Raw genomic sequence first — 16849 nt, 5'->3', positions numbered from 1 at the left:
GTGACCACCACACGCTGTATGGTAGGTTTTGGGAGTGACCACCACACGCTGTACGGTAGGTTTTGGGAGTGACCACCACACGCTGTATGGTAGGTTTTGGGAGTGACCACCACACGCTGTACGGTAGGTTTTGGGAGTGACCACCACACTTTGTACGGTAGGTTGTGGGAGTGACCACCACACGCTGTACGGTAGGTTGTGGGAGTGACCACCACACTCTGTACGGTAGGTTGTGGGAGTGACCACCACACGCTGTACGGTAGGTTGTGGGAGTGACCACCAAACGCTGTACGGTAGGTTGTGGGAGTGACCACCACACATGGTAGGTTGCGGGAGTGACCACCACACACTTATTATGGCTCAGTCTTAACTCGAGATTAAGTCAGAAGAAAAAGAAAATTTGAAATTGTTATCAGTTTAACTTCTTTTTATGCAGTAACTGTGTAATAGAAGAATTATGGTAATATGTATACACTAGATGAGATGAAAAGTAAGCAATGAATGTTTAAAAATGTCAGAATTAGTTTAGCTTTGTCGAGCCACGGTGTTTTTAACCAGTTAAAGAAATGTATTTTTTGTCCAAGCTGTTAAAGTATTTAATATAGTTATACATTTTATGTAGAAATTCTGCTACTCTTTAAGCAAGTAGTATATATATATATATATATTGGCCTCAAGCCAAATCTTAAAGGTAATGTACAGTACATTAGTTAAAGGATTAAGTTAAAGGGGTCCAATATAAAGCATTTAGCTTACCTTTCAGTAGACTTCCTTCTATTGACAGAGGTATGAAAACGTCTTTAAGTAGTTAACATGATTTCTCAACTAAAACCGACAATGAATTAAAATGTGATGTTATTGTTTTGTTTGATCTGAAATCGTTTCTGGAATTTACCAGTCACGAATAGAACTACGACGTGGCTTAGTGTCACGAAAATGAACAAATAATCTAAATTAGTGTTTCCGATTATTCCAGCAGTCCAAGTGATTAAAACATTGCAATTATGATTCCTTATTAGTTCACCTTAAACTATTAGTGTCACAACTTATCAAAATTAATGTTTACACTTATTACTATTTTGAATTATTCCATCTGTTCAAATCTCAGGAGAGTGATCATTTAGCTGAATTTAATTGATAAGTGAACCTGACGGTTAATTGGTTATCGAGTTACATTAATGACCCAGCTCTTGTCGTGAATGATAGAATAAAAATTGGCTCAAATTGTTTTTTTTTAAGTCTGAATTATAGGTTGGCAACTTGTGTGTTTTACAGGCTTATCATCAAAAAGCATCTAGTGTGTCGCAGAGATCTGGATGCGTTTGTGAAATCTGTCAGCGACACTTCTCTGACAGACGGTTTTTAAAGATTCACAAAGATACAATTCACAACAAGATCCGACCTTTCCTCTGTACCTTTTGTGGATATTCAGCTTCTTCGCGGGGCACCTTGAAAATGCACATTCGACAGCATACAGGAGAAAAACCCTTTGCCTGTGATGTTTGTGTTTATCGTACTAGTGACCATAATTCTCTTCGTCGGCACAAAATGCAACATTCGGGAGAAAGACCTTACAAATGTCCTTATTGTTCGTATGCAAGCATTCAGGTAAAATGTTTCTTTATATGTTATTTTAGGTCTTTCAAAAGCCCTTAGTTAGTTCATATTCCAGTTTTTTCTAAGTTTGTTTTATTAAAGATTTTTTACATGTTACTTTTGTTTCATTATTGCTCCTTTTAGCCAACAAGCAGTAAACTAGAAGCAATGCTGGAAATAAATATCTTATTTCTGCCTACTGCTAATCTTGTGAAAGTATATTGAATTGTTGAATATTTCCATAATTATTTTACATTACATTAATGATGCTGTGGTTTTATTATTTTGTATTTTTTCTTTTATGTACTGTTACATACCCTTCCCAATAGGACTATTACATACCATTCCCAATAGGACTATCACATACCCTTCCCGATAGGACTATCACATACCCTTCCCGATAGGACTATCACATACCCTTCCCGATAGGACTTTACATACCCTTCCCGATAGGACTGTTACATACCCTTCCCAAAAGTGATCATGTTTTAGTGGTATTGCACTACCTATAAAATGACAAACATTATCAAAAGGTAGTTCTAGTACATTCTGTTCCACTTCAACTTTATATCAACGGTGAGTTAAAAATTGTTTTAACATAACTTTCTCAGTTATTTTATAATTGTTAGCTATTTTCTACCTTTATAAGCTCATTAAAACTTTGCAGTTAAAAAAGTACATTCTCTACACACATTTCTTTTAAAAATTAAATAATGATCCGTGTTTGATCCTGGAATGTAAAAAAGAGTATTCTAACATTTAGATCATCAGAGTGCAAATGACTTGTTGTCTCGTTTGATGTATCCTGAATAATAATATTTCTGTCATTCTTATTCATTCGTTCAGTCACATCTAGTGATTCTGTAAGAAAATTTACGCCAGATAGACACTGGAGGATTGTGACTGAATTATGAATCACTTAAAAATATATTAGAGCACATTTTTTTTATATTCTGAGTGTGATTCTGTACATTCCTTCTGCTTTCTATGTTCTTTATGAAATATATTTACATAAAAACTTCTTCTTAATAAGGAATGTTCTTCTTAATGAATTATTAAGTGTAAGCTAACTATAAAAATCAAAACTGAAATGTAACTTGTAACCCAACGAAGCCAATTTTGTGTAAACAAAACTTATAAGAAGTACATAACATCCTAAGTTGATACAGAAGAAGAAAGAAACCTCTAATGATTAGAATACATCAAGTCATTAATGATATTTTCAATCATAAACCCAATTCTCTCTCTCGCAGGGTTTGTCCAGGTCCTAAAAGTTTTAAAATTGTAAAAATTAATGAAGGTATCATTAATTACAGAACACGTAAAAAACATTTTATTTTTAGCTCTTTGTCTGGCTTTCTTTTTTTCTTATCTCCTGCTCTCTACAAGCTGAAGAGGTAACCTGGTAGCAACCGTAACGAGTAAAAGTTAACAATGAGAGAACATGTTCTTGTGAAGATTATAAAACCTTCCCTCAACAAAATGACAAATATATAGAAATTTGACAAGCCGTAGTGCTTCGGACAAAGAACTAAAGATGAAACTGTTGTACAAGTTTGATTTTCATATACAGTTATTCACCATTAACTGCAGATGACGGAAATATCCGTCAGTTTCACACATATATATATATATATAACAATAACTCTATGCGAATGACGAAAATTACCATTTTATTGTGATTGATGGCAACTCAGTTTTATCTGTGAGTCAGAAAACGGCAACTGAGCCGCTCCTGCCGCAGTTAATGGGTTAATAACCTCAAATACTTTGTATCTTTAAATAATGTTACTGCCACAACTAATTATCTATTGTTTTTCAGCAGACTGACTAGTTATTTATTTGTGAATCTCTTTTTTTTGTCGCTAAAACATGAATTTCAGTAAAGAAAAGATTATATAGAGCCAGGGGTGTCCTTGGGTCGACAACCGACAGAACCGGTTGTTAGATTTTAATTGGATCACCGAACCGTTTGTTGATTTTTAACAAATATTTAGCAATCAATAGAAATTTATCTTGAAATGGTACAAAAAAGACCTCGTTTTCCTCACTATTAACTATCGTACGTTCCATGAATTAGAGCATGTTTATATTGATGTTTCACATAATTTCGACCTTAATCAGAAGCGGTTTTTAAAACATTGCCAGCACACCCCCTGCATAGAGTTCTAATCTAAGTAGTAAATCCTTTTATTCAAACATTTAAAGTATTTCAGGCTATTAGTAATGAGTAAAGGTCTATGTGTCAAAACTGTAGAGATTGGTTACATTCCATTACTGTCCGAGGCCTTTTTTAATTATTTGCTTCCAAGAACTACTGATTTGCCACGATATCCATGTAACTAGTCTGCTTGTTTTCTCAGATGTTCAGCCATTGCCTCCATTTTAAGCTAATATATTATTTTGTGTAAAAGTCATAACACGGCCGTCCTGCGTGTAAGTTGTGTTTTATAACCTTTGAATTAATGATCATATATTTTACTTCTATCAAAAAGAAAGATCTCAAAGAAAGAAGTTGAACTACAGTAAGAAATACAAATTGTTTTTAGCACATGTAAATATAAAACAGTATTTTAGCAGCTTCTTTAAACTTACTTAGAACAAATGTAAAGATAACTGTAGTTGTGTAAGTAAGAATTTATTAAATGAATAAATTATGAACAAGAGTACGTTTGTGCTTCAAGCTGGAAGTTAAAAAATATCTTAAGACAAGCTGAATGTCTGTCAAATGACTGGAAATAATAATTAATTTTTCTTCTCAAAATTATATCTAAATAAATGTTTTATGAACATGTTTTATAAAAATAAATTAGAACCTAGTTACAATACATGTATGTAGAATGACTATCCTATTTCTAGTATTTCTCCTTTACATATTGCTTCATTATCATTTTGACTTCTGTATATTTTTAAGTTATGTTCAAATGTTCTTCTTGATAAATCCTTATAGATTAAAACATGCGAAAAAAAGTGATTCTCAAAGACATATTCCTACTTGGTCAACTGTATGACTCTGCAAATTATTAATTGTGATGGTAAAGGCATTGAATTTTATGAATTTCAGGGTCTTCTCTTTTTATTGTCTTCCTGGTTTTGGCTTCGTTATCCTGCTGAGATGAAGAAACTCTTTTATTTGTGAATTTTTCAAAATTGAAATATGCTACGGGCGAAACATCCAGGTTATAGAGTTGTAGCCGTGGGTTCCAGTGGGACAAATTTGGTGATGTTGCATCAATGTGTCTCCTTGACAACCGAGCTAACATAATGGGGAATTTCAACCAATGATCATGATTTTTGTGCACCAGCAATACCAAGTGTGAGGCACACGTATACCTGAATCGATTGTATTACTCATCACAGTCTCTACCAACGTACTCTCAAATCTAATTATATGCGTATAATAGCTCATTGTCCATTTCACATATAAATGTATATATATATAGCTGGAAGAATTTTAAAAAAACAAACTTGCTTGTCATGACAGGAAACACTGTCGTTTCGTGTAAGTTGCGTGTCAATCAATACTGCAACAACCGAGATATCGGCGTGACAGACAAACGGCTTTTCGTCTTTATATGGTATATTATAAAAGTTCTTAGTTATAATAGCTTAATTTTAAAATAAAATATTACAATCATAATTACAACTTGCACACATTTATTTGTTGATATAATAAGATAATTAATGCTTTAAAAGGGGGTGGGTCAAAGTGCACGTGTCACAATCTTTTTATATAGTTACATTCAAAATTTAAACAACTTTATTAGCAACAGCTTATACCAAATATTGTTATATTAGCTATGTTTTAGCTGTTAATTTGAAAAGGAGATACTTACATAGATTCTCATTCTTCATCTCCCCGAGTCATGTGACAGTCTCAACTCCAAATTCACATTTTAAGATTTTCTTTCTTCCCTTATGTCGACATCCACAAATTAGATACACAAGCTATAGATATTGGCAAACCGGTTATTTTCCACAATATCAATAAATTTATTACACCCACCACAGATGCTCCTCCCAGTAATTCTATTGTTTCCTTAAGCCTATTTATCAATGGTACATATTCATGACCAATAGAAATGCCACTTTGTGAACCATGTGATTCTCATAACCAATAGAAATGGCACTTTGTGAAACCATGTGATTTTCATAACCAATAGAAGTGCCAATTTGTGAACCACGTTATTTTCATAACCAATAGAAATGCCACTTTGTGAACCATGTGATTCACACAATATTCTGTTCTGTTTTTACAGTGAAAGCCAATATTTTTGCAAGTATATCTTGATGTATATAGACTGAAGTTGGTGTTCCGATTACTAATGGAATTGTTTAAACCTATTTATAGCTTAGTTAAAAAGCCAGATAGATTATAGAATTGAAACATTTTATTTTAGTGCTATAAATATATTTTTTTTTATGTTCTGAAATATATGTTTGAAAGCTACATGAATTTTTTGGACAACAAGCATAGTTAGAAAAATAGGCTTACAAAGCAAACACCCAATTGTAAACTGGCCGAGGTGAGTGCTAAATGACTTGTTTTTTAATTCAGATTTTTAGTGTTTTTTTTTTATTTTATTTTAACATAACTAAGTAAAACATAAAAATTAAAAGCTTCTTACATTGTAAAAAAGTTAAATGAAAAATTAAGTAAAATTTTCATGACCACTTTTCCACGAATGTAATTAGGCATCACACAATGTACACTGAAGCTATATTTACTGTAAATTAACTCTCTACACTCCCTCTGGGTGATATATTACTTTTCGTGTTAGTTATACAAGATTCAAATAGCAATAAAACAATAACATTAAATTAAAGTACTTGTGTCAAGTTAAGAGGCCTAAGGCGTTTTAAAGCAAATAATTCCAATCACCTCTTACAATCTGGAGTCATTTTTGGAAAGAAAGAAAAAATGTATTTCTTATTTCTCAACCTTTGCTATAGATGGTTTCATGACAGTTAGTTTTGGAGTGGAGAAAATAAGCGAGAATATAGGCTTGATGTTCATGTAGGAGATTTTAGAAGCTATGAAACTGTAAAAAAATTATTTTTTTCTCACATAAAAATTACATTTCAACTCAGACTGACTCAGTAAAGGCTTCATATGATCACAGACAAATCCCTAATAGAAATGCTTTATTAAAAAATTTAATGTTTACTACAAGCTTACCAAATTCTGTAAAATTATACATAGTACGTATAGTTTCTGGGTTAGATGATAGTCACGTGATTTGTAAAAATGACCAAGTCTGTACGCATAGAATTAAAGGGAAGTCTTAGGATAAAAAATGTGGTGATTAACTTGGTTAACAATATAATTGATAATATATGAGTGATAGTACAGAAAAATATATTACATGTCAACCACACTACGTCTGCTGTATCCAGTGCCGACAAGGCCTAATTGATTAATTAACATCGTGATCATATCGAGTAATGTTTTAGGATAAAAAATTTGGTGATTAACTTGGTTAATCAATATAATTGATAATATATGAGTGATAGTAAAGAAAAATATATTATATGTCAACCACACTACGTCTGCTGTATCTAGTGCCGACAAGGCCTAATTGATTAATTAACATCGTGATCATATCGAGTAATGTCGCAAAAATAATCAACTAATCAAGATTAGTATCTTCTATTATAAATATTTTTATTTATTCCAAGTCTCGTATGAGAATATTGATTAGTTGAAATAATCGATTAATAATTGATCACAAATCACCCAGTTCATTTGTTATCCACGTTTATTTGTAGTTTAATAACTTTGTGTTTTTCTAGGCAAGTACCTACAAGACTCACCTGAAGATAAAGCATCCTGGAATGAACGATGGGCTCATGTTCTCGTGTAAACAGTGCTCCTTCCGCACCCTTAAGAAAGATAACCTTGCCACTCACATCTCGTCAGACCATCCAAGATCCCCACCTAAAGCAACCATTGAGCAACTGAAGTCCATCGGCTTTTCAAAACTTTTACATTCCACATTGAATCAATCGCAGCCATCAAATATCACGGTGTTACCAAACACGAGCCAGTCCCTGTCTCTCGGTGAAGCAGTGGATATTGCCGTATCTCAGGGCTCCGATGGAACTGGTTCTACACCGTTATTTGTTTTCAAAGCCATTGAAGAATTCAATAAGAAAATTGTACAACAGTCAACTAGTTAACCTAGCTGTGTTTAAAACAACTGTGTTAAAATAACAGTTATAGAAGAATTCAATAAGAAAATTGTACAGCAGTCAACGAGTTAACCTAGCTGTGTTTAAAACAACTGTGTTAAAATAACAGTTATAGAAGAATTCAATAAGAAAATTGTACAGCAGTCAACTAGTTAACCTAGCTGTGTTTAAAACAACTGTGTTAAAATAACAGTTATAGAAGAATTCAATAAGAAAATTGTACAGCAGTCAACTAGTTAACCTAGCTGTGTTTAAAACAACTGTGTTAAAATAACAGTTAAAAGAAAACAAAGTTATAACAATCTTTCAAACAGATGCTCTTCATCGGGTATCTCACTAGAAAGGCATTTAACTCATTCTAGAAATCTATTATCATTGTGTAATGTAACAGTGAAACATGTCTTTTCTATGTAGCATGTCTGTTTTTTCCATTAAATGTCATTATTATATATAAAGAAACTGTTGTGTAACAGAAGGTTTTTTTTTTATTAGTAATTTCTTTTTTCCATTATCTAGCAGTCCAGTGAATAAGGTACCCTGAACTAAGACACTTTGTTTATAGATCGGTCTAAAGTATATTTACTACAAACTCAAACCAGGTTAAGCAATCATGATGATTAAAAAATAAATACTAGAGAGATTAACATTACTTTTGCACTAAAATTTCAAAACAGTATCCTAAAAATGGCAAGGGGACATTATTAGGTGTATATATAAAAAGTGCAAGTGATAAGGGAAATATAACCAATCTAAAAAGTTATCCAGAACAAAAATTCTGACACTTAGATTAATCAGAAGTTTGTAGGACAGTTAATACAATAAGGAATCTCTATTTGAAATAAGAAACTTTCTGTTCATCCACCACTGTTCATCTAAGCATTAATATATATATACAGCTTTATTAAAAATGTTTGTTATTTAGTTTACTGTAATATATACATATATATATTTAATGCTTTGTTTCACAGTTTTCAATAAACCAATGACTTTCCTTTGCTTTCTGGAAATGAACTTTTTTATCAGAAAGATTTCAAGTCACTCGCATGTTACTAGGTGACTCCTTTAAAGACTTGATAGTCACTCAGCTGTTTTTTTTATACATTTGAAGAGAGTATATGGAAGATACAGAATTATGTTGAAAACATGTTCACGACCATCCCAATCTTTATTGGTGTTACGCTTTTCAACCTATACAATTTTATTTATCATGGCATTCAAACTTTTTTAAAGAACAGGATAAATCTCTTGTGCTTAATACTTATAACCTTGAATAAAGACATGATACATTTTACTCAACTTAAGACCATACTCAAAATACTGTGTAACCCGGCACTACCACAAGGTTGCGATGTTGCACCTACCTAATCTCAATCAACTCCACTGTTAGATATGTCCAAAATTTTGTTTGTTGTCTTATTTTTTTTATCTTCAACCCAGTTGAACAGATGATATTTAACATTGCCCAAAACTGCTGTTCTCATATAGTCTGTATGGGACTGATGACCTAACTTTAGCAAATATGTTTTACGTAGATGTCCCCAATTTCTTTAAGCCTTTCTTTTAATCCCAAATTATATTTGAAATCTCCGATTGTGTTAGTTTCTTATGAAAAACAGCAAGACTTGTACATTAGGCCTTCAATGAAAACTATTATAACACTTCCATAGATTAAAAAGCAATTTTCTCTAACCAGAATAAAAAAAAACTTAAAAGGTGGATGAAATTTGGATAGAATCCGTAATGACTTTCTAGATTTGGAAATTTGATTGAAAATTTCTAATTTTTTGAAGCCCCTCTGTAGTTTATCTTTTCATCAAGAGTAAGGTAAAATCAAAATTAGCCGGGATATTCATAACAAGTCAAAGCTTAAATCTTGGGAATTTTGATTAAAAGAGTTTTAAATTGAAAAAGTGTAGTCGAATAACATGAAAAAGAAATTTTCGTGAATTTTTGAAAAACACTGAACCTTGATGAAATAATAATAATTTCTTTTAAACACGAATAAGTGCTTATTTTAATGCAAAATTAAATTTGAAATCTCAGTTTCTGTTTGTTTCTTAGAAAATCAAAAAAGACCGAAACATTGGCGCATTGAGGAAAAACAATATATCACTTTCATAGATTGAAAACAATTTTCTCTTGTCAAGAAAAAAAAAAAAGGAATAAACTACATGTGGAAATATGTCGTAATGACCTCTGGATTTGAGAATGTTAATTCGAAATTCTAGTTTTTCGAATCCATTCAGTTATTTGTCTCTTCGTCATATGTAAAATCGAAACTAGCCGGAATCTTAATGACAAATCAAACTTAAAATTTGAGAGATTTGATAAAAAGAGTTCCAATTTGAAAACTTATTACTTTGTATCAGTATTGGATTTATTTATTCAGGTGTATGCAAGGTTTTACGTAACATTTGTCAAGAGAGAGTTGTTAAATTTCTTTCACTATAGACACCTATTGTTCTGTATCACTCATATAAAGTAACCATTTGGTGTACTGGCATGCAATGCGTTTTCTAACTTCTTATTTTAATATAGAATGTTTATCTTTTTTTTTTCGTTTATTCTACACATATTGCGGTTTTTGCATAACGTGAGTAGTAGAGAATATGGGGTTCTGGATCATTAAGAGGAAAACAAATGCAAAATTTAAAATATATAAAAAAATAGCTCCAAAACACCAAAAATCATCGAAAAACATAAATAATTAGAAATCATTAAAACTCGTCTCGTTTGCCCTATGTAATTCCCCCCACCCCCACCCATCATCACCAGAGGTGGTCAAAATTTTATAAACCACTAAATTTATAAACGAGAAAAAGATTTCCTATTTCATTCATATCCTAAATATCTTTCTCATTTAATTTGCTAACAAATCGATAAGGTAAAAATATTTGTAATTCCTGAATTTAATACAGATACAGTTTTATTACCAAACCGAGTTTTAATTTTTATTTAGCTTTGAGACAGATTATTCAACACCACCATCAAATTCACTCAGCTTATGAGTTTCAATATTAAATTGACCAATAGGTTTACCTTTTTTCAGTTCTTCCATTTTATTACATACTTTTTATTAATATAATAAAAAGTATAATCCAGCTTATGGTTAAAAGTATCGAAGTTATAGTTACAGCCATGAAGATTACAATTTTATCACAATTCTGTGTTTAATTATTTTTTAGTTCTGATACATTGTGATCGCTTAGTGAATTTCTTGTTTGTTTGAAGTGAAGCACAAAGCTACTCAACGGGCTATCTGTGTACTCTGCTCACCACGGGTATCGAAACCAGGTTTCTAACACTGTAAATCCGCAGACATGCCGCTGTGCCATTGGGGGACGTTTTTGTTTTAAGGGGGTGGAAAAACTCTGACTCTCCCTCCCCCCACACAAAAACAACAAACACAGCTTTCCGTACTTTGGGACTTCATGTTTGCTATAAGGATGATAGTCAACTCCTCCAAGAAATTGTTATTTGATGTTATTTACTAGCTATTTTTCCAAGAGTCTATAAGTTAAGAATTAAGGACGACTAGCGCATATAAACCTTATGTAACTTTATGCGAATATCCAAAACAAGCTGAACCAGGTCCATTTGGTTTATAAAGTAATATCTGAACCAGTTCAGAAAAAAGTCCTATAACGGATATCATACTGAAAATTATATATTTGGAAAAAATATATATATTTTGCGTTTAAAATTATTTTACATTTCACTTAGAATATAATTATATTTGTTTGTTCTAGAGCAAAGCCACTTTGGGCTATTTGCTGTGCCCACCACAGGGAATTGAATTCCGTATTTTAGAGTTTTAAGTCTGTAGATTTACTGCTTTCCCATTGGGGACACAATATAATTATTATAATATCTAACTATAGTTTTGAAAAATATAATTATTTACATATATATACTGTTATTTTCCTAGATGGCACTTAAGTAGCAGACCTATGGCGCTGGAAATTCAAATATAATAAATAGGACTGGAAATACGGTATTGTCCTACGATTGTTGAAAGATCTCTGATATTAATTATTAATAAATCATATAACTTCTTTTATATAGAAGATGACCATGATTAATTTTCTAACTTTGGGCAAGATATTAGGTATATAACTTTTATATTCTAGGTTTACTCCTCGCGGCTTAAGAATACGAGTTAGACCAGTAGTAGTAAAACTGTTTAGATGTTTAACTAATAATAATCACTGACCCTCCCAGAGTATTAATGTCTCTTAAATTATATACATTTGAAAATGTTAGAGTCAAATCACGAGGAAGATAGGTGTCTATTCTAGAAACTTTTCAGGATGGATTTCTTCAACAATTGATTAGGAAACATATTACTCGGTACTAGTGACTGTACTAATAGTGAGTCCGGAGAATTATACTTTATTTTATTATTATGTAGTTTATACTGATTCCTATTATACTAATTACTATAGGTTCCGGCCACAGAAGTATGTGAATGCAAAATCACAGTTGCAAATATATAAATCTCCCATAAACAAAATATTAATTATTGTACACCAAACAAAAAATAAAAAACGTCTACAGTACTCGGACATGCTGAGTTTGTATGATTCATTTCAAGGCAAATGTACTCCCTCTAGTTATAACTCATCTTTTAAGAAATCGTGATGATCACTAAACCTTCTTCCCTAGTTTATTTCAGTCCAGGTGGTTCTAGCAGGTTTTTCATCCTTGGGAGTCTTGCCATTTCACTCTATCTTCTGTTCTTCATCCTCTCATTACCTTCTCCCATCCCCCCTTCTTGGAGGGTTGGCCATTGTGGATCTCTGAGGTGGCTTCTTTCTGGAGCTGCCCCTTGGCTCTAGTCCAGTAAAAGCACAATTTTTCCACCTTACACACCAGTGGACTCCCTGAAAAGTAGACCAGTAGGTCACAACCTTTCATCTTTGGCACCTGGAGAAGGCTTTGTCTTATCTTCTTTCCAAGAAGTGAATCCTGTTGAACAGGTTTTTGATCCCACTCAGGACAGAGGAAGGTAACCTTTTATAGGTCTAATACACTTGAACCAGTATATTGTTCAAAATGGAAAGTTTTCTCAACCTGAAATGGAAAAAGAATAAGGTTTTGATATATACAAAGTGGTCCAGGGGAGTACTTCACATGGAGGATGTATCACCCTCTTGGTCCAGGGGAGTGCTTCACATGGGGGATGTCTTTCTCCTGGTCCAGGAGAGTACTTCACATGGAGGATGTATCACCCTCTTGGTCCAAGGTAGTACTTCACATGGAGGATGTATCACCCTCTTGGTCCAGGGGAGTACTTCACATGGAGGATGTATCACCCTCTTGGCCCAGGGGAGTGCTTCACATGGAGGATGTGTCTTTCTCCTGGTCCAGGAGAGTACTTCACATGGAGGATGTATCATCCTCTTGGTCCAGGAGAGTACTTCACATGGAGGATGTATCACCCTCTTGGTCCAGAGGAGTACTTCACATGGAGGATGTATCACCCTCCTGGTCCAGGGTAGTACTTCACATGGAGGATGTGTCACCCTCCTGTTTGTGGAGGGTTATAGTCTAATGCTGATGACATCATAGACTGGTGTAGCATATGTTATTAAGTGTAGGGATGGGAGTGTTCGATATATATTCTTTACCTCCATTAATAAAATACAGAATAGTTGGTGTTTCTATTACAATATAGCCTAAGCTTATCACTGTCATCTTTGTTAAAAATTCTAATAGTAAACCCTAAAAGTATGTTTACATTTAAAATGTAAAAATAAAATTTCTAACTACCTTAAAGCTTGTACATGTAGAGACCATGACTATTATAAGCTCCTCTGTTTTCTATATATATACAGAAAACTTGATAACATCATACATCACTTTTTTACATCTTATTCATCACAAATATTAATCCACTGTGGCTAAAACATACAAGAAAATATTAGCAATTTATATAACAGAAAATATAAAGAAAGAGAGAGATTGTTCATAAGAATACCAACACATCAGAATGGTCCAGCACCTACACGTACATCTTCACACAGTAGAAACCCACCTTCAAAATTTATTGTCTCAAAGCGGTTTCATCATCATCAAACCTAAAAATACTGCTTTGATAGTTTGAGTGACTTATCCAACTTATCCACTACTACATCAATAAATCTAATTCAAAACAAAGTAAACTTGACTGCGATATACAATTTGAAAACATTTCCTTCGTGAACTGTGGTTTTTTTTTGCAAGCTGATTCTTTTTTTATTTATAAAATTTTAGATACAATGTTAAGGACAGAACCTGTTTATCACTAAAATATAATCTGTTCTTTAAAGTTCTTCTCTGTCTCTTTTTTTTTCTGATGCAGAAGAAACTAGGTATGTCTTTCTCGACTCTTGAGAGATTAAAGAAAGTTGCTCAAGAACTGTGTCAAACAAGTTTAGAAATGAGCGTAAACTCGGCACTCTCACAGAGAGCAGCTCATCCAGAACCTGACGTGCTGCTAACCTTGAACCGAAAGTTGGAGTGGACGCAGGAGAGGATCAACCAGTTGGATGTGTACGAGAGGAAAGGTGAGTTTGTTTAACTTTCAAACTTTAAACACCATTTACTGCAAAGGTAAGTTTATTTAACTTTCAAACTTTAAACACCATTTACTGCAAATGTAAGTTTATTTAACTTTCAAACTTTAAACACCATTTACTGCAAAGGTAAGTTTATTTAACTTTCAAACTTTAAATACCATTTACTGCAAAGGTAAGTTTATTTAACTTACAAACTTTAAATACCATTTACTGCAAAGGTAAGTTTATTTAACTTTCAAACTTTAAATACCATTTACTGCAATTGGGGCTCACATGTTGTTTCATAATAAGAAGTTTTTGTTTCCAGAGATTGTTTCATATTGAGAAGTTTTAAGTTTTTGTTTCCAGAGATTGTTTCATATTGAGAAGTTTTAAGTTTTTGTTTCCAGAGATTGTTTCATAATAAGAAGTTTTATGTTTTACAGTCTACAGCTTTCAGTGTCAAAAGTAATTAAAAGAATTGGGTAAGATTCACAGGAAACCTCAGCACTGATTAATGGAATTAATTAGTTATTTTTGTTCAGTCTTTTCTGTGTGATTCATGTTATTAATGAACAACAAAATTGTGGACCCACAAACCTTTCCACCCATGAAGAGTTTAGAAAAATTTGTTTAAAAAGCTGATGGCAGTCCATATGTACCCCATTGTTAATTTTAGGGTTAATGTTATAAATGTATACAGAGATCGAAATATTACATTCCTGCCTTCCCCGAGGAAATTAACTTTGCTTGAGGAATTTCATCTTTTTAGTTGACTTTCCCGATCAGAAATGTACGGTTCATCCGTATTCCTTTAGTTATGACCAATGAAAGTGAACGTATTGCACGGATTAAGTGTAGTTTTATTTCATTATTTCTATCCGCTGTATATATATGTACTTTAATTACTTTGACAATGTGTATCAGACGTTCGATCTTGAGGCTCACACTATGTTGTGCTCCTTATTTTGAGTTTGACTGTGTGATTGATCTCACTCCTCAAAAGTATGGATAAACTGATTTAACTTATGTGGGAATCACCGGTTTGACCTATTCATGCCCTGATCAAACCTCCACGACTTAGTATTTAAGTATTACTTCAGTTGAGTAGACTTCAATTATTTCTGAAAAATGTGTACATACTTATCTGGACAAGGTCATGTTTCCTTATGGGTGTTTGTATTGCAGGTACTTTTCGAGACCGAAGTTCATTTGTTTTTAATTTTTCTAGAGAATACCAGAATTTACTTGCTTATTATTTTAAATGTTCTTTATCATTTGTAGTATAGTCTTTCTTTAATTAAATAATACACTTAAGAACATAGAAGAATAACATGCACAAAGCAAACAATGTCTTATAACTATCATAATTTATATGTTTTTCTAACTGTGCGATAAGAGCCTTTAAGAATTTCGATAAGCTTGTCGATGTGAGAGAAATTTTCAAACTGACTATTCTCTGTACACAAAACAACATAATATATTACCTCATTTGATAGATTAAAACTCTGGCTTACTAATGGTTATAAATAATATAGTATTGCAGGTACTTATCTGGACTAAAGTCCATGTTTCTTATTGTGATTTGTAGTACTGGTACTTATCTGGACTAAAGTCCATGTTTCTTATTGTGATTTGTAGTACTGGTACTTATCTGGACTAAAGTCCATGTTTCTTATTGTGATTTGTAGTACTGGTACTTATCTGGACTAAAGTCCATGTTTCTTATTGTGATTTGTAGTACTGGTACTTATATGGACTGAAATCCATGTTTCTTATTGTGACTTGTAGTACTGGTACTTATCTGGACAAAATTCCATGTTTCTTATTGTGATTTGTAGTACTGATACTTATCTGGACTGAAATCCATGTTTCTTATTGTGATTTGTAGTACTGGTATTTATCTGGACTGAAGTCCATGTTTCTTATTGTGATTTGTAGTACTGGTACTTATCTGGACTAAATCCATGTTTCTTATTGTGATTTGTAGTACTTGTACTTATCTGGACTAAAGTCCAGGTTTCTTATTGTGATTTGTAGTACTGATACTTATCTGGACTAAAGTCCATGTTTCTTATTGTGATTTGTAGTACTGGTACTTATCTGGACTGAAATCCATGTTTCCTGTCATAGTTTTCATGCAGCTCAAGTTTGGAGTCTTGTAACAACTTTACAAAATGCTTTCAATACAGGAAAATTTATGTTATATTTTATCCTCCAGAATTATTTCAAATGTCTATTGTGTTAAAGATACGTCTGTTTCAGTGCTAGTTCTCTGTTGTTTGTTTTAGACAAAATAAGACAGAAAAGGACCTTCGTACATGCCAGCAAGGAATCCCTGGAGAACAGGTATGTTTGGTGTTTTGAAATTTATCGTGCACTTGTCTACTTTCGTTTAATTTATACACACAATGTAATTGTGTCATAAGTTTATGTAACGCAGGATTTACGGCAGTATTTGAATCGTTCCGGAATTATAAGTTAGGTTTTATTTTTCAACTGGGTCATATTATTTCACTATA

At 32.7% G+C, this 16849-nt stretch overlaps 1 protein-coding gene and 1 long non-coding RNA gene across 4 annotated transcripts in view; both read left to right on the top strand.

The window, feature by feature from the left end:
- Positions 1-8247, top strand: part of LOC106474147 (zinc finger protein 616-like) — a 17262-nt gene extending 9015 nt beyond the window's left edge. For 2 of the 3 annotated variants that reach the window (XM_013934838.2, XM_022402518.1), the window contains exons 5-6: positions 1276-1608; positions 7390-8247. In XM_013934838.2, coding sequence (XP_013790292.1) covers positions 1276-1608; positions 7390-7776 — 720 coding nt within the window. In that variant the 3' untranslated portion in view covers positions 7777-8247. The remainder of the gene's footprint in view (positions 1-1275; positions 1609-7389) is intronic. The other variant, XM_022402517.1, reaches the window with a different exon arrangement.
- Positions 8248-11715: 3468 nt separating this feature from the next.
- On the top strand, positions 11716-16677 carry LOC111089639. Its single transcript, XR_002613859.1, has 3 exons — positions 11716-11782; positions 14132-14336; positions 16619-16677. It is a non-coding gene; the product is annotated as an uncharacterized LOC111089639 (long non-coding RNA).
- The last annotated feature ends 172 nt before the right edge of the window (positions 16678-16849 follow it).

The sequence above is a fragment of the Limulus polyphemus genome, unplaced genomic scaffold (genome assembly GCF_000517525.1).
Source record: "Limulus polyphemus unplaced genomic scaffold, Limulus_polyphemus-2.1.2 Scaffold6876, whole genome shotgun sequence".
NCBI classification, from domain to species: Eukaryota; Metazoa; Arthropoda; class Merostomata; order Xiphosura; family Limulidae; genus Limulus; species Limulus polyphemus.
This window is presented reverse-complemented; position numbering and strand designations above follow the sequence as displayed.